Genomic DNA, 17,544 nt, shown 5'->3' on the forward strand with positions numbered 1-17,544 from the left:
GATGATGAGCTGCATAGTCTGATATCAGGCAAAGGGCTCTTAATATTTAATCATGGCTTGTTAGGTCACTGTGAGCACTGGACCATAGTTTGTAAACAGTTGTATCTGTGCCATTTTACCAACGCATCTTTCTTTCAAGTGCACTAAGCTTCATCAAATCATACATGCAACATTTTCTCCACACAATTCCAAAAATGGAAAATCACTACTATACCCTTCTGCCGTAGTTACGTTTAATGTAAAGTGCTAACTCTTTTTTTCTTTGTCGTAGGTTCTTTTACATCCTCTAACTAGACAAGCTGATGGCGACAGCCAGCCAACTATGAGTGATACAGACAGGAACCTTCCTTACCAAAAACTGAATGATTTAGGGTGAGACATTTTCATAGTAGAAATGGAAATTTAAAAAAAAAAAAATGGGGGAAATGGAGATCCTTTCGAAAACTAAGACATCTAAAAGAAACTTTGCATCTTTTGGCTTGCGTCAGGTATGGAAATTTAAAAAAAAAAAAAAATGGTGGAAATGGAGATCCTTTCGAAAACTAAGACATCTAAAAGAAACTTTGCATCTTTTGGCTTGCGTCAGGTTCAGACCTTATCCTGCTCTGTGTAGATGGTTAATTTTTTCCTCTGAATAGTCTTACTTCAATGAATAGGAAACTTCATGTGACTGAAGGTACTCATGTACTGAAAAGTTCACCATGTCTGACAGTAGGATGGGAGGTTTTGGAACTGCCTAAGTTTCAGAAGAAGTACTGGCTCTTGGTGTGCTTCTAAGTAGTATGAAAAAGACTCTACGTAGCAGTAAGGGATACTGTGATTGTTCTAGCTGGGCTTTCCAAATGAAGCAAAACCTACCATACGTTGCAATCTGTCAGTCCTCTTCCCACACTAACTTAAACCTCTTTACTTGTTTAACTACATTTAATAGTATGGGTCTCAAAGAAACTCAGTTCCTACAAGTTTTATCAGAATTGTCAGCTGAGGAGAGAAATACAGAGTTGTGAGTCCACTGGTAAAATGTGCAGTGCAAGCTCCACAGCTATGTGGTTAACCTGCTAGGTGACCAGTGGCAGAGGTGTAGTCTGGAGTTAGTCATAGGAGATGCTGGCTCTTTCCCAGCAAATAAATAATATGTAAACTGTGGTCATTAATATAAGGGAAGACAGTGGTAACGTGTAGCAAATTTGAAGTAGGGATGGGGCAGAGGGGACATGAGAGACTTGGAGTATTGTGGTAGTATGCTGTCAGCATTGCGAAAGGCAACTGAGGATACTATTGAGCCGCTGCAAAAAGGAACTGAGCATATTGTTATTGAAGAGGGAATGGGAACTGATATGGGATAATGTGGTAGGGTAGAGATGTTGAAACTGGAATTCATTTGTTCATTCCATTTCTCCTGGAGCAACACTTTTTGTTCAAATTTGAAATAGAACACTCATCGCCTTGATATTTGCGGACCTGAAGGAAGCACTGTTGTGTCAAAAGTCACAAAGATTTAGTACTGGTAAAGGATAAGGATGTCTTCAAATGAACTATGTGTTGCTTGGTTTCTGAAAAGGCTGAGAAGTTTTCTGACCCAGACAAGCTCCATTTTTTACATTCCTTACAATTTGTTACATTCCTTAGTAGGTTGTTACTCAGACACTCAAATAGATAAGGCCCCAAAAGATGGCTAGCTCTTACCTTCTGAGACCTACCTCATGCTAGGATGGTGTACAATGACCAGATAACCCTTCCGTTGTGGGGGTGTTCTGCAATGTCTGTCTGTGTCCCCTGGGTCACCACTACCTAATAAAGGTGCTGTCTCTTCAGATTGAATTGTCTTTAGCTTTCTCTTGAAGAGTTAAAGTTCATCACAACATGCCAGCACTGAAATTTCACCATACAGCAAGCTCTTACTATTTACATCCTGTGTGCTGATACTACGCTAAACCATTTAATGTTTTATTTGCTGTGCAGAGGAGTGGACAAATTAGGAACATCTTCCTTTGAACACATAAGCCACAGTCTCCTGGGACGTCCCTTATCTCAAAAGCTGGCTGCTCTTGCTGTGGGACTGCGAAGCGGAGGGGTACTTCTCACAGGAGGAAAGGTACACACTTCACTGTCGACTTGCAAACCCTTCTAGATTGTTTTCTGTAGTTACAAAACTATCTTTGTTGGTTTTTCTTTGATAACATGAATTCAAAAGAATTAAAGAACAAGCTGAAAAAAGAGCAGTTAACAGAGTTAATTCAGTAAGTCATTATGTACATTAGATGTACACTTCATCAATATACATTCATATTCCTCTTTCACGGGCACCCCCTTGTCGTGGGTGCCTCCAGTAGGGTCTCCCAAGCCAGACAGGTCTCAACTGAAGGGTCAGACAAAGTGTGTCCAGGGGCAGGATGGGCTCACTAGCCTTCGGGCAGCCATCCTAGGAGAAGGACAACTCTGACTCCAAACCCGGGCAGATGGAGCTCGTTTAGCCTTGTAAGGCATCCATCATCTAAGAGAAGGACACTCTAACCAAACCTACGACCCGAGGACTTCGCTGTCACCGTCCAAGCTCGCTAGGCCCTGGCAGATGAACCTCAGGTGTAAAGGGTGGAGCCAGTTCCGCGCACGCTGCGCCTCACCTAAAAAACCCACTGCGCAGGCTTGAAGGGTATAGTCACGTTTGCAAAGCTCTGTAGTGACAGGCGAGGGACGAAACGGCAGGTGAAAAGGTGCAAAACCTTCCAGCGTGCTTTTTGCAACCGGTCTTGCCTATCCCGCATTGGCCTTTTCAGCCATCAGCGCGCTTGCAGTAAGCGTGGGAAAAACCCTTCCCAAATCTTCATTTGCGAAGCCAAGCCGTGATGATGATTCGTATTCCATGTATATATATAAAATGTAAGTTTTAAAGATTGCTACCAATGCAATTTCAATTTGTTCCCTTAGGGATTAATCTACTTTGTGCCTGAAGTATAATAAACACTTCTTGTCTCTGAAATATTTGAATGAAAATGAGAATATAGTACTTTTTCCTGTATTCTAACAGAAAATGGCAGTGAAGCTGATTGATACTCTTATTTTCGTGGTGATTCATTAAATACCATATTCCACTGAAACTAACAGATATCTTAATACTGAACTCAGTGGAGTCAGAACACTGCAGTGGATGTATCCACTTTGAATTTGTTTATACCTGTTTCACTCTAGCACTTTGGTCTCTACCGAGTGATGTGAAGACAGAATACGTACATATTTCTGGTGAGAATTAAAACCAGCGTGTGTACAGCTTTCTCAACTTGTTAACTGGTGTTACTGTGACAAAAACTCCACAGAAACAGAAGAAACTGGTTCTGTCAATTTACATTAGCTCACGTTTATTTTTGTAGGGAAGTGGAAAGACAACATTAGCAAAGGCCATTTGCAAAGAAGCATTTGATAGATTGGATGCTCATGTAGAAGTAATTGACTGTAAAGCTTTAAGAGGTATGATAATTTTTTTCTCTCGTGTTTGCTGGATGATGAAGGTGAACAACTACAAAGTTATTATATTTAGTCTGAATAATTTTCCTAGTATTATTACTGCTTTTACAAAGATATTTGATGCTCTGCAATGAGGTCTTTTAACAGTCTGAAGAAAATAATAGCTGCCATAAGCTTATTTCACACCTTCAACAGTTTCTGTGCCACATACCCCTACCCAATTCAAACCATGCTTGCCATGTTTATTTCTAACTCTTGCAAAATAGGAAGAAGTTGCAAGTTGAACTCTGTGGGTTTTTTGTACCTGGAACGAATGTTACAATAACAAATCCTGGGTGTTAAAGGATACCTGCCATTACTCAGTGAAAGGATGATAGAGGCACCAAAGAAGGATCAACCAACCAGCTGAAACCTGGTTTATCATGGCATATTTACTAACCTAGTGTATGTTTGCAATAGTCAGCTAACACTCATGATTATAGATGATGAGGTAACATGGTTATAACATGGTAATAAGTTTTGTGAGTTCAAAATAATTATTTTACACCAAAGATGGAAGAGGACAAAACAGGCTTTTTTTTACTCTTTCATTTACTGGCTTTCCTAAATAGTCTTGCTTTTACAGAGGAAGAGAATACTCAACTATTTTCTTACAGAACCTTTATATTGCATGGCTATACTGTTTGTGCTTAGGTCCCTACTAACCTCCCTGCTCCAGAGAAGACAGGAGAGATTGACAGAGAGCTACGTCTTTTGCTCTGAAAAATGTTTCTAATTCTGAGATTCTTTAATAGGTAATTTAGAGTGCTGCTTATACCACTCTGTTTTTAACTGTCTAGGAATTAGATCTGTAGGCTTATGTAGTGGTTAGTGAAAGATGATTAATCTCATTTTAGGACAGATGGATTCTTCTAGTACTTCTTTGATAGAAGGTGTCGACTCTCTACTGACTGTTGACTCTGTTTTAATCTTGGTACCTGGATTTATAGAAGTAAAGTTAAGCTACACAAATCAAAACATTGTAATATTACATGAGCAGATGTAATCAGTCTGATGATTTTTTTTGTGTCACGATATGTTTTGTCATTAAAATTGTATTTCTGTTTTAGGAAAGAGATTAGCAAACGTAAGGAAGAATGTGGAAGAAGCTTTTTTAGAGGCAGCATGGAGACAACCATCCATTCTTTTGATGGATGATCTTGATCACATTGTTGGAGTACCTCCTACACCAGAGCATGAGAACAGCCCTGAAACCATTCAAAGCAATAGACTAGCTTATGGTAATACTGTGCTACCTGTGTCTGGATAAAAATATAATGAAACTTAGAATTTCTGGCACCTGAATTGTACTGTCCTACCTGGACAATTCTGCATCTTTATTGCCTGCGACCATGTGGTATTCCTTGGCAGGGATTCACAAATTATGGTATGTAGACCACTAGCTGAATCAAAATAGTCCCCTCGAGCCTGGAGTAGTCATTGCCAATGGTACGTACACCACCGCTGCTGATGGTAACGTGTGTTGTCAGTACCACTGCCAGCGGTGGAGACTTCTCTGTTCCTTTTTACACTGTTCACGCACTCAAATGTGTTTCATTTGCTTAGAAAGTACAGATGAATCTTTAGCTGATAGTTACTGATAAGATCAATATTATAATTGACATATCATTAGAATTGATCCTGGTTTCCATAATTATAATTTATAATTACAGAGATACATAAATTCGATACTGACTGGGGTTCAGAACCAGCTTCTTCTAGCTGTACTAACTTCTTTACCATCCTATTTGATATACTTTTTAGAACTTGTATTTTCTTTTACAATGTAACAATCCACAGATTTTAAAAATAAGATGATCAATTGTAGTTTGATATCCTGTATATTGTTCCTCTTTATTCCCTAAAATCTAGGCAGTGGTAAGTTGCAATACAAAATTAAATTATCAAGATTAAGATCTTTTTTTTTTAGCTGTATTAATGCTGTTCATATAAAATTAAAGCCATAGCAAAAAATATCTTCCATTTCTTAGTTTCTCAGTTTAAGGGAATAAGCATTCTGTTTTATTAAATTACTTTTGAAGTTCAGAAAATCTTACTATCATTTCTTTTTTAAAAATGTTAACTTATGTAACATAAGTTACATAAGCAGAATTGTGATTCTTAGTACTTTATTTACAAGTATAATGCATATAACAGGTTTACAGTTTTAAAGATTATTCCTTGAAGATCTACCTTGGATCCATAATTGCCTTGATTTTCCGTATTATTTTTCCTAGATTGCTAACTTTCTAGGCTTAGTATTTATTTTTATTCTTAATAACTTCCTCTTTTTTGTTTGCATGGAGGCAATAATATTTCTACAACAGTGATCACAGTGCACAAAAAAATATACACATTTAATATCCTGTGGTAGATATCATCAGTGATGTTACTAATTTAACTTTTAAAGAGCATTTCTGATGGCAGTTTATTAACGGAGTGTACTGTCCTAGAAAAAATAACTATACATCTTTTGTTAATTTTAAAAAGCCTGTAAACAAAGGAATAGAATATATATATATATATAGTGTTACATTTTGTGTGCCCTAATGCTGCTCTCCGGTACCATAGAAGTATCTGTTATGAAATGCAGAATCTTTTGTTATTTTGCAATTCATGGAGCAATGTCTTATGTGTTTAGTTTTGAAAGATCTGATAAAAGAAGTTATTTCCATGGGGAGTTTGATTGCATTAATTGCTACAAGTCAGTCTGAACATTCCCTACATCCTTCCCTGGTTTCAGCTCAAGGGACTCACATATTTCAGTGCTTCAAATGTATCCGATCTCCAGATCAGGTAAATTCAGGTAAAATGGTTCAAATGTTGTTTGCCTTCCCTGCAGCCTCAAATGCAGTACTGTCACAGCTGCAAAAGTAGTAGGTTAAACGCAAAGTTGAGAAAAAATCTGGAAATCTTTGAAGTTCTTTCATGATATGTAAATACCTCAGAACTTACATCTGTTATTACAAAGTTTTTAAAAAGTAATCCAGTGAAAATTCCGAGTTGGCCCCGATCTCCTTATCTTCAGTGGTGAGAGAAGAGTGTATTTGGAGGACATTTCTGTTCAATGTAAAACAAGTCAGGTTGTCTAACGTAGGTGAGATATGCTTGTCTCCTTGTTAGCTGTAAGGGGATTCTGGGGGAGCAGCTTTGAAAAAATGTGTCAGTCACTACAGTCAGATAAATGAGATTAAATCTTAAGTGTGTTTTTTCACTGCTCAGAGGAATAAGTATGTTCCTAGAACATGTAATTTTTAAATGTTATTAAATCTTAATTTTATGAGAAGGTTTTAGTTGGTTTTCTGTATTAATTATATCCCTCTACTTCTGAATATAGTCAATTTTGAAAAGTAAAAAGGGTAGAGGGAAGAATAAACAGTGTAACTTCGTTGCAAGAGGAAGCAGACGCTTTCTACCTGTGCACACACCTAATGACATGGCACAGACATGGCAACTCATTTGTATTTAACTCCAGTTGTTCCTGCCTGCTTGTCTTCAGTCACTGGCTAGCAATTAAAGGCCACTGAGGAGAGGATTCTGTATTAGATACAGTATAGCTTTCTCCCACTTCCTGCCAGTCTGCTTTTACCATTTTTAGTATTTATATATGAATAAGGATGAGACATCACTGGAAAAGTCAGGATCTCAAAAGATACCAAATTACCTAGTGCAAAATGTGTCGTCTCAAATATATTCTACTCATATTGGCAAAATGAAGGATGTTCTTTTTCCTGTAAAACAGAAAAAATGGGTGTAAAACAGTAGAATCTGTGGGGGTGGAAGGTTGTTTCATTATTATTGTTGGATTTGAGATGGCTGTGACAAGGTAAGCATTTAAAATTATAAAACCAGTGACTTTATTGAAATTTACCTGAAGAACCAAGTTCAGTTTATATTCATGCCTGCTCAGATTTTGTTATTTGAAGGATTGGTGATATGTAAATATTTAAGGAAATTTTAGTAACTCGTACGTATTTACTTTCTGAATTTCTGAAATCCATATAAATAGTAAACTCAATATACACCTGCTGCACAATTCTGTTTTTCAGAAGCAAAGATGTGAAATGCTGTATTCCATAATAAAAAAGAAACTGAATGCTGATATAAAGAAGCTCTCTGATCTTGACCTCCAGCGTATTGCAAAGCAAACAGAAGGTTTTGTTGCTCGAGATATTACTATGCTGGTTGATCGTGCTATTCATGCCTGTCTTTCCAACCAGAATGCACTTCAGAATGGAGGTATGTTGACAACAAAATCTCCTATTTCATAGCCTGACTTCTGTTATCTAGAACCTGTGGTGTGTAATGCAGAAATGAAGAGCCAGTTTTGATGTTTTAAGATGTATTTAATTGCTACCTGTTGTGAGGAATTTGTTGCTGGTAGGCTGTGTGTTCTTCTTTTTGATCAGAATTTTTTTTCATTTCTTTTTTTTAAAGCAGAATTGAATGTGACAACTGTGGATTTTCAGAAAGCTCTAAAAGACTTTACTCCATTAGCTCTAAGAAATGTCAGCCTTCATAAACCTACAGACATTGGCTGGGATAGGATTGGTGGCTTGAAGGATGTGAAGCAAATACTCATGGATACCATCATGTTACCAGCAAAGGTACCCAGTTCTTTTAAATTAGCTACTTGAGTTTTGTACATAGGGCTAGTAGGGGAAGAATGATTTTTAAGATGTGACAAGGTATTTAGCAGAAAGACCACAGGTGTGATTTTAAGCTGCTTTTGTAGTTTACCAGTCTTCAGCTGTCTTCAGCTACTGGAAAACTCTTATCTCCTTCCCTTTCCCTCTGTTTAGACCAAAAATTAACACTAGTCAGTGATGTTACTGTACACTGCAGAGTAATTACAGATTTTAGAATATGTCTTGTTGAAATTCTTTTCCAGTATCCAGAATTATTTGCAAACCTGCCCATACGACAGACATCAGGAGTCTTGCTGTATGGAGCACCTGGAACAGGAAAAACACTGTTAGCAGCAGTAGTTGCTCGAGAGAGTGGAATGAATTTCATCAGCATCAAGGTAACAAGATTTTGAAGATTAACTGATTCATTTCATTAACTGAATGAAATAGCTTAACATATAATATCTGTGAGTATGTGCTCGTGACAGCAAAATGCCAAAGTAGGAAACTTACATTTAAAATTTATTATGTCTCTGGATATCCTGCCACCTGACTTCTGGAACTTCAGTTTCGTTACTTAGATTTTTTTTTTTTTTTAGAATAATTAATTAGGTGGAATTATAAAATTTAATCAAATGTTCTTAGTTTCCCATTTTTTTACAAAAATACCCTGGATTTTTGATTCACTGGACAATGAAGTTGAGCGATGCATTTTAAACGTGTTTTCAAAATACAGTGTAAGTCATTGTCTTGTGATGCTGTAATACGTGTTCTTTTGTAGTAGAAAAATGGAAATTATTGCTTAAATTGGAATGCTTGAAAGATTATTTTGGCTTATCTAGATCCCTTGGCTCCTCTGTGCAGAGGTGTCACTCTCTTAGTTACAAGAAAATTCACTCTAGTATATAAAATACATGCTGCCGTTGAATTGCATATTAAAACTAAGAAACATAAAATGATGAATGTTCTTTTCTGAATTTTTTTTTTTTTTTTAGGGACCAGAATTGCTCAGCAAATACATTGGAGCAAGTGAGCAAGCAGTTCGAGATATCTTTAACAGGTTGGCTTTGTAAAGACTTGTGACGTTACCAATGTATTTTATTGGTTGAAGCGCTAAGAAATCAGATCACCAAAGCACCTGAAATAATTAGAAGTACTGAACCAGATGTTCAGTTCCACTTGACCGTCATTATTTAAGAACTGAGCCTTTCAGCTCAGATCAGAACTTTTGAAGCTGAACTCCTGGTTCTCTCTATTTACAGTGCATTGGTTCACGTAACAGAACTGCCTTGGAAAACACTAGCTGAATTCCTTTCAGGTGATTCCAGGAGAGAGTTGAGTGTGCTCCAACTGCAAGTGAACACTTAGTATATGGGATCATACTACACCTGGTATTGAGGCCTTTGGAGCCAGTTTTGTTTTCACAGATCTGCCCTTACTGACCCTCAATGCTCACTAACGTAAACATACCCTACGAAGCCTTTGCTTCTCATGTAGTTTACGGTGTAGGCAGTCTTTTGTGTTAGATATACATAAGCCAAGTCCTCATCTGCAGTGATTGGATTTTAGAGTTTTCATTTATATTAACATGACAGTTGAGTACTTCAGAAATTACTAAGTGAATGCAAGGTATGTCATAAAAATGAGTGGCGATTCCATTGCAAGCCAGTCCTTCAAAAGCTTTTAATTTCTACAGAAAACAGATTTTTCTCTTCTTCCATTAAAGATAACTGTTCTCTGAAGCAAAAAGCAATTACTTTTAATATTTCTAAATGGTTTTAACTGTGACCCAGACTTAAACAGATTTTAACTATTTCCTTTTTCTTTTTTTTTGCTTTTAGAGCTCAGGCAGCTAAGCCTTGTATCATTTTCTTTGATGAGTTTGATTCTATTGCTCCTCGCCGAGGTCATGACAACACAGGCGTTACTGACCGAGTGGTTAACCAACTGTTGACTCAGTTAGATGGTGTGGAAGGCTTACAAGGTAGTAATTCGTCTGTGTGCTCCTTTTTGTGCAAAAGTTTAGCAGCTGTTAATGATATTTTTCTGCACTTTCCTAAGGGGTTTATGTGCTGGCTGCTACTAGTCGCCCAGATTTGATTGACCCCGCTTTGTTACGACCAGGTCGACTGGATAAGTGCCTGTACTGTCCACCTCCAGATCAGGTGAGGAAACAAAACATTTTACTTGAGAGGCGAAGAAAAAAAATCAGACTAATGGGCTTTATTCTTCTTTTCTTTATATTTAGTGGCATTTCAAACCAGGACAAAGTGGACTTGATTGCCCAGCTCCAGTTACACAACAGTATAAATTCACTGATTTCAGTGTCAATATGTTCACATAAAACTGAGGAAAGACAAGGCTGTTAACCACAGCCTTCAGGATCAAATCATATTCCTATGGATATAGCTGATTTAAAAAAAGAAAATAAACTAGTCTACAGAAATAAATTGGATGCAGGGTAATGTTTATCACGTTCTGTGTCTTCCTCCGAGTTATGAGCCCAGCGGATCTGCCGTTTGCTTGAAGTGGTGAACCATAGCCATTCCCAGCCCAGCTCTTGAATTACCTTAAGTTTTCTGAGCAGTTTCATTCCAAGTTCAGTTGATCCCACTCTTCTTTTTCCACATTTAATTTGGAATGTTCAAGGTCTTTTTGAGTCAGATATGTCACTAGTTAGGAAAGGAATGATTCCCACTGATTTCAGCAGGTTTTGGATCAGGCCTTTGAAGGGTGTACAGTGTGTATCTTTGATTCCCTATTTTATGAGAAAAAAACACTGCTGTTCATTTTCAGATTAGTTGGCACGTTTAACAAGTACCACATCATTTTGGCATGAAACATATGTGAAGAAGATGAACTTGGACCTTAAGAACAAAGATACACTCTCTTTTCCTTCTTTTATTCTTTTTTCTTGTAAACTTCTGGGTTAGAATATGATCATTCAGGTAAACAAGTTTTTTCACTCTTGTCATACTTCTCTTTGCAAAAGGACGTATGAGTAGCAGAGTTCACCTTCATATTTTTATGTATTTCATATATAAAAATACCAGATATTAACTGGATATTTAGAGAAATATGTTTCTCTGCATACTGTGTTTGGTACAGTTTCTCTTAGACTCTTCAAGAAAATTTAACAAAATGCATGCCTGTATTATAAAGATTGATTACTGTACAGTATGTCCTATGTGTACTATTATTAGGGTAGTGTCTTCTTTAAAAAAGATCCTTCCTCCTTCAGATAGAAAGTTGCCTGTGACAAGGCCAAAGCACTATCTAACAATCCGGACAAGAAAAATAACAGGTTGCTTCAATGACATTTTTTTCCTCCCTTTTTACAGAATTCACGCTATGAAATCCTAAAAGCTCTCAGTCATTCACTGTCCTTGGCAAATGATGTGGACTTTCAGGATTTGGCAGCAAAAACAGAAAGGTTCACAGGGGCTGACCTAAAAGCTTTATTGTACAATGCCCAATTAGAGGCAATCCATACCAGTTTAACACAGGTAAATAAAACTCATGTAAGAGAAGTCTCAGCTCTTTTTATTTTGATTTCGATATGTTTGAAAGGGTTAATTTTATCCTTTTTTTTTTGCTAAATTAGGTTTAATAAGATTTAATTTTCCTATATTTGTATACAGAGGATTAAAATCTTAATGTTTGCAGAAAAATGCAAGAATAATGTAACAAATTAGTTGAAACACTTCTGAAACACAAGGGGGTTTTCATTTTATGGTAGGTGTTTAATGTTAAATAGATTTGCGTAAGCCAAATCTGGTTGTTGTTATTTATGAGTAATGACTGACAGATCAACGGGAGGCTTCCCACTCAGAGTTTCTTAGGAGTGGTTAGCAAATTCAGTTTTGAGGTGACAACGTTTTGGGTGATGGAGGAAGCAAGGAATTGGTGGGTTTTGTGGAGCTGTTCCGATAGATTGACTGTGACCTGAAGTGAGAAGTGGAGAGAGGATGGTGACACTGGAAATGGCCTGATCTGGCTCATCTTCCATCTAATACAATGTACCGAATCCCACCCTTGGTTTATACCCCTTACGTCCTTTCCTCTTGTGTCCTACATTTTATGTAGACAATGTAAATGTCCTTACATTTGTGTCCTCCTCTTTTAGCCTCCATTTAGCAACTTCTTCTCGTGTTTTTCATGCCTGTCTTCTGGTTCTAGCTGGAAAGGGGTGGGCATGCCTTCCTCTACTCAGAGGTCAAAGGGTTGAGTCAGGGGTGCAAACACAGGGAGACCTCTTGGGTTCTCTTTGTCCCAGCTGTTACCAAAGGATGGGTCTCTCAGGATGCAACTCTTAGTATTAGGAGGGATCTCCAGCATATCTTCCCTAACAATCCCTTCACCTGTAGCGTCAGTAAGTAGCTGTAAGGATACCCTGATGATTATCTGTCGTTAGAGGAGGCCATTGTCTCAGGCAGTGGTCTCCTGAGTGGTGTGCACCCACCCCAGGTGGTGCACAAGACAATCCATTGAGGTGCAGGAAGAAAATATTAGAACGACAATAGTACACATATATAAATTACAAATAAGTAAATATGCATACACATTTGGTGGAGTGTGCTCAGGAATTGGGGCTGTACAATCCAGAAAGGTTTGCAGACACCAGTCTAAAGCAACGACTGGTATTTCCACATCAGCACTTAAAATGTGTTGACTGTGACTAGACATGATTACAGCAATTAGGCACTGCAAAAGTAGACTCAGCACAATCTCCTAGAGCACTTTACACAAGATACTAAATTGCCCCGGGGGGAATGGCTGAGACAGGAGTGGTACAATGCCACAACAGAAAATGTGTATGAAGTTACCCAACACTTACTGAGTGAGTGAGACAGGTCAAAGCAAATAGATAAAACCTGAGAATTATCTCCTCAAATTATGGGGTTTTTAGCATGAAGACAGAAAGTTCTGCTTAAAGGCATTGGATTTCCGTAACAAAATACTTGGAAATGTACTCCTAGAGAAGCAGAGATTACTAGAATAAAATGTAGATCGATACTTTAATTTACACTGTATATGAATTTTTTTCATATATTTCAGATTGCAATTAATCATGAATTAACACTTCTAATGTTCTGTTCTTTGTCACAGGATTTTGGTTCTAGTTCTGATAGTGACCTCAGTCTCTCTTCCATGGTTTTTCTAAACCACAGCAGTGGCTCAGAGGACTCTGCAATAGATGGAGAAACAGGGCTAGAGCAATCTCTTGTTTCTTTAGACATGTCTGACTTGCTTCCTGAAGATCCAAGGTCCAACGTGTACCGTCTTTATTTTGGAAGCTCTTACGAATCAGAGCTGGGAAATGGAACTCCTTCAGAACTGGTAAAATACTTGCTTAATATTTTGAATTTTCTAAATATTGTCAGTTGTGAAACAGAAAAAATGAACTAGGCAAATGGTATGGTTTTATAAATACAGTTATGTCTGCGTTGTCCTTCAAACTGTCTTCCTCTCTGTACCTTGTGGCCCACGGTGGGGAAGAAGATAGAAGGATGTTACCTGACAAAATACAAGAAGGTCTTCTTTGCAACTTTGCAGGACTTTAAAAGCAAAATCCCAAAATACTGCTTAAATACCTTATCAGGCAAACTGACTTCATGCTAGACCTTACCCTCTGGTCTAATGGTTTGTTGCATTTCAAAGTTTATTGCTAAAACAGTTTTCAACTATTTGGTGTTTGATTTATTCTTTTTTTTAACTTGTATTACCGAATAATGACCATCCACCTTTCATGAATTAAGCATCATAAGAATCAACCAGCGTTTTTCAGTTGCCAGTAGAGTGTGCATTAATGGAATAACCTGACCGTGGAATTACGTAAACAACAGAAGTAAACCTTAGCTTCCCTCCGTGCTCTTAAGAAGCAGAATTCCTGTGTTGTAAGCGAAACAGAATGTGCTGCCTCCGAGCTGTTTGTGGTGAACAGGTGACTGCAGAGTTCGCGTGTGATCCATGGGATATGGATTTTCAAGATTTGTTGCAGAACTTTTATTGCAAGTAGTTATCAAAGTTGATCAAGTTTTGTTTTCAAAAATGTCTTGCATTGATTCTTAAGGACAAAAATAACTTAATCTTGGCATTGAAGAACTAATTGCTGACTGCTGAGGTGCTTTCGTATGTTTTATCTTGCATTATACACAATAGTGTTCAATTAATATATATTTAGTCACTCCAGTTTCCCTCTGACTCTGAAAGTTCTTCAGCAAGGCTGCAAGGACTTTGACCTCTTGAAAGCTGCATATTTTATCAAGCACACAGAGAATTTGGAGTTGATGAATATTTAAATTGTGAGTCATTCCAAAGCTAAAATCATAAACTAGCCCAGATTTCAGAACCTCTGATTTTCATACGTAAATAAAACAATGGACTGAGTAGACCTTTATACTTTTTGCAATAGGCCGTTGCAAATATATTTACATCTTTTTCCAAACATGAAACACTCTGATTTTCAAATGTGTACTTTTGCCCAAACACCATGGCAAATTAACCTAAACCTTTCTGTTCAGGAAGTTATGCGTGTGGTAGGTTTTTAAGAGAAAGTGCTCTTTTTGCCGTTGGGGCGAGCTTATACTGAATCGTAGGCTAAGTCTTAATGGTGGAGTTGCTCTTTTGGGTCCATAAGGAGTTCATGTATTTCTCTTTGTGGTCGATTTTAGAGCTCTTTGTGTTTGTCTGGACCAAACTCCATAACTCACGATTTTACCAGTGTGACTCAGAGAGACGCAGCATCATCACAACTTTCAATGCTTAGAACAGCCTCTCAAGAAGACTCCCTGGAAAATAACCAGGAGCAGCAAACAGAGCACCTGAGGACAGAAGTCAACACTACCAGAGCCAATTACAGAAGCAAGAATGGAGTATGGCAGGTTTTCGGTTACTTAGTTTTAACACTTTTCTATTGTTTTCCCACACTTCTTGGTAGTTCAATAAATCATTTCTACAGTAATAAATATAATGTCACAAAAATAGCAAATGATGCCTAGTTTGAGGAAAGTAAGCCAAATGTTAACATTCATAGAACTAAATAGTTATTTCTGTGTTATTAACGTGGAGGGGTAGGGAAAATTGTGGCTGTATTTATGATACATTTGTCTGTACATGCCAGGAGGGGGTTCCAGAGTTACTGGTATTCCTGGCACTATGTTTCTGTGGTAACTTTTCACTGTCTGTGTGTGTGGCTCTGTTTTCAAGGAGGACAGCACCTTTAATCAGTCAGTGCTTGCCAAGAACACCTTAGTTATTACCCAGTCCCATCTGATGACTGCACTTCAGGGCATAAGACCATCCATTACCCAAGATGACTGGAAGAATTTTACTGAACTGTAAGTACTAAGCTTTTGTGTAATTGTGAAATCAGTGGAGATTTATTCATCAGAATCACAACAGTTATTTGATGTGGAGAATGGCAGCAGAGTTGAATAGCTTCTGACAGCAATTTTTTTTTAAATTACATACTGGGAAAGGGAAAGTATTTTACCAGTGCATTGTCTTTATTAACATCAGACCTAGAAATTCTAATCATAGACCAGAAAACCCTTATATTGTGTTCAGAGCTGTACCAGTACGGGGAGACACCAACTCTGAGACTTACAGCTAGATCCTTCCTGCTTCCACTGAGTTGGAAATGACTGGAATGAAAAAGCTGGAAACTGGCATCAGGACGTTCTGTGATCTCATCAGTGGGTTCTTTTGACACAAAGATTGTTAAGAAGAAGTCTTCCTCAGCTGATACTTAGTTAAGCAGGTCTCACTTCCCCCTTAAGCAGGGGAAACAGGGAAGGAAGAGACAGAAAAGGAGGAGAATGAGAGGTGCTTCTCAGGAGTCTGTACCACCCTGCCCTGTTCGCTTCTGTTCCTTGTCCCACCTTCCCTGCCCTGCCACCCTACCCCACCCCACTTCCCCCCTAAAAAAAGGGAAGCGGGGCAGAGAGCTCTCTGAGTTAGGTTTCTGGATGAAAGCTCTGCCGGGTCTCCAGATCTGAGGAGACATGCATTTCCATAAAACTATAAACTTCTTAAACTTCTGCAGTTTTGTGTTAATGTGCATCTGGAGAGGCATATGCAAAGACATTTCACAAGGATTTTCTAATATCTTTTTCTGTTCCAGGTATGATAATTTTCAGAATCCCAAGAAGAGGAAAGGACAAGTTGGCTCAACATTCAGACCAGGACAAAAAATTACTCTAGCGTAGTAACTTGTATTTGCTTGTAATTGCTAAACTGTAACTGGAAATTACAAATGTGATTAAATCAGATTATATATATTCATGTGGATTTGTTAATGCAGCGGTTGAAGATAATTTTCTTTCAAACTTACATGCTGTAAAATTATGTCACATTTTATTTTGAAGAAAATTTTCTTCCTTCAGATTAATAATAAATTTTTGAGAGAACATTGGTTATGTTGTGTTCAGTTGTTTATCACAAAAAATTTTAAATTTTGCTTTAGCTGCCAAAACTTAACAATGATTTTCTATCCCTGTTTATTTCCTCACAACAAATAGATTCTGTTTGAATAAACTGTAATATCTAATGGTGGACCTGGTTTTTTAAAATTCTGTAAAGCCATTCTCTAATGGCCTTTGGAGGACTTAGAGAAGTATAGTACTTCATAGGTTTATTGATAGGCAACCAAACTAATAGTTCCAGCATAACTATAGCAAAAAAAAACAACATTAAGACAAGCCAAGATGACTGTATTTTGGTTTCTGCCACTGTTTATTATTCAGAAGGACATGGAGTTGCACTTCACAACAACCGTTATCTTCTTATCCCCTTTTCTTCTTTTCTTCTTGGAGACTGCTCAAGAACATCTCTGGTGTTTGGAAGCTTTCTAATGTTACATCCTGAAATTAATCACAGCTGCAGTCCTACAGCAAGGTTGTTAAAGAGTTGTCTTCCTTGGCTAATACACAGATAAGCCAATCTTAACGGAAGGGAAAAGAAGGAAGGGGCAGGCAAGGAAGAAAACTAGAGATGTTTCCCATGAGTCGGTACCACTGTTTTCACAACGTTTTGCCAGTGCTGGGGGGTTTTGCTTGGTTTCTCACTGATCTTTCTTCCCTGCTTCTTAGAGAACATTGATTTGTTTGTTTTTTCCCCTTCCTTTTCACACCTGGCCGGTGGGCATTACTGCCCATTCTGTGGTCAGACAGTATGTCCAGACTTCCACTGGTCACTTTTTCAGGTACACGAGTAGGAACAAGTCTTCCTCAAGTTGCCTCTAAAGGTTCAATTATATGGTCCTGCTGCACATGTTCCAATTTGTTATTTCATTCACTTCAACGTCTCATTCTACGTCAGTAATTAGAAGATCACGTCATATTGGCCATACCATTACATTCTTCAGTGTGGTCTTTTTGTAGTGCCTATTCCCACTGCCAGCAACCAATCCCAA

General features: G+C 37.8%; 1 protein-coding gene across 1 annotated transcript in view; it reads left to right on the plus strand.

Annotated features, from left to right (window-relative positions):
• The window catches only part of PEX1 (peroxisomal biogenesis factor 1), a 24,780-nt gene extending 8,238 nt beyond the window's left edge, over positions 1 to 16,542 (plus strand). Inside the window, exons 10-25 of the mRNA XM_010139039.1 lie at positions 272 to 372; positions 1,963 to 2,095; positions 3,369 to 3,465; positions 4,572 to 4,742; positions 6,143 to 6,297; positions 7,551 to 7,740; positions 7,939 to 8,108; positions 8,393 to 8,527; positions 9,125 to 9,189; positions 9,971 to 10,113; positions 10,191 to 10,294; positions 11,471 to 11,635; positions 13,239 to 13,469; positions 14,804 to 15,004; positions 15,339 to 15,469; positions 16,255 to 16,542. Coding sequence (XP_010137341.1) covers positions 272 to 372; positions 1,963 to 2,095; positions 3,369 to 3,465; positions 4,572 to 4,742; positions 6,143 to 6,297; positions 7,551 to 7,740; positions 7,939 to 8,108; positions 8,393 to 8,527; positions 9,125 to 9,189; positions 9,971 to 10,113; positions 10,191 to 10,294; positions 11,471 to 11,635; positions 13,239 to 13,469; positions 14,804 to 15,004; positions 15,339 to 15,469; positions 16,255 to 16,339 — 2,277 coding nt within the window. The 3' untranslated portion in view covers positions 16,340 to 16,542. The remainder of the gene's footprint in view (positions 1 to 271; positions 373 to 1,962; positions 2,096 to 3,368; positions 3,466 to 4,571; positions 4,743 to 6,142; positions 6,298 to 7,550; positions 7,741 to 7,938; positions 8,109 to 8,392; positions 8,528 to 9,124; positions 9,190 to 9,970; positions 10,114 to 10,190; positions 10,295 to 11,470; positions 11,636 to 13,238; positions 13,470 to 14,803; positions 15,005 to 15,338; positions 15,470 to 16,254) is intronic.
• Positions 16,543 to 17,544: the final 1,002 nt, after the last annotated feature.

Source organism: Buceros rhinoceros, unplaced genomic scaffold, assembly GCF_000710305.1.
Source record: "Buceros rhinoceros silvestris isolate BGI_N320 unplaced genomic scaffold, ASM71030v1 scaffold25316, whole genome shotgun sequence".
Taxonomy (NCBI): Eukaryota; Metazoa; Chordata; class Aves; order Bucerotiformes; family Bucerotidae; genus Buceros; species Buceros rhinoceros.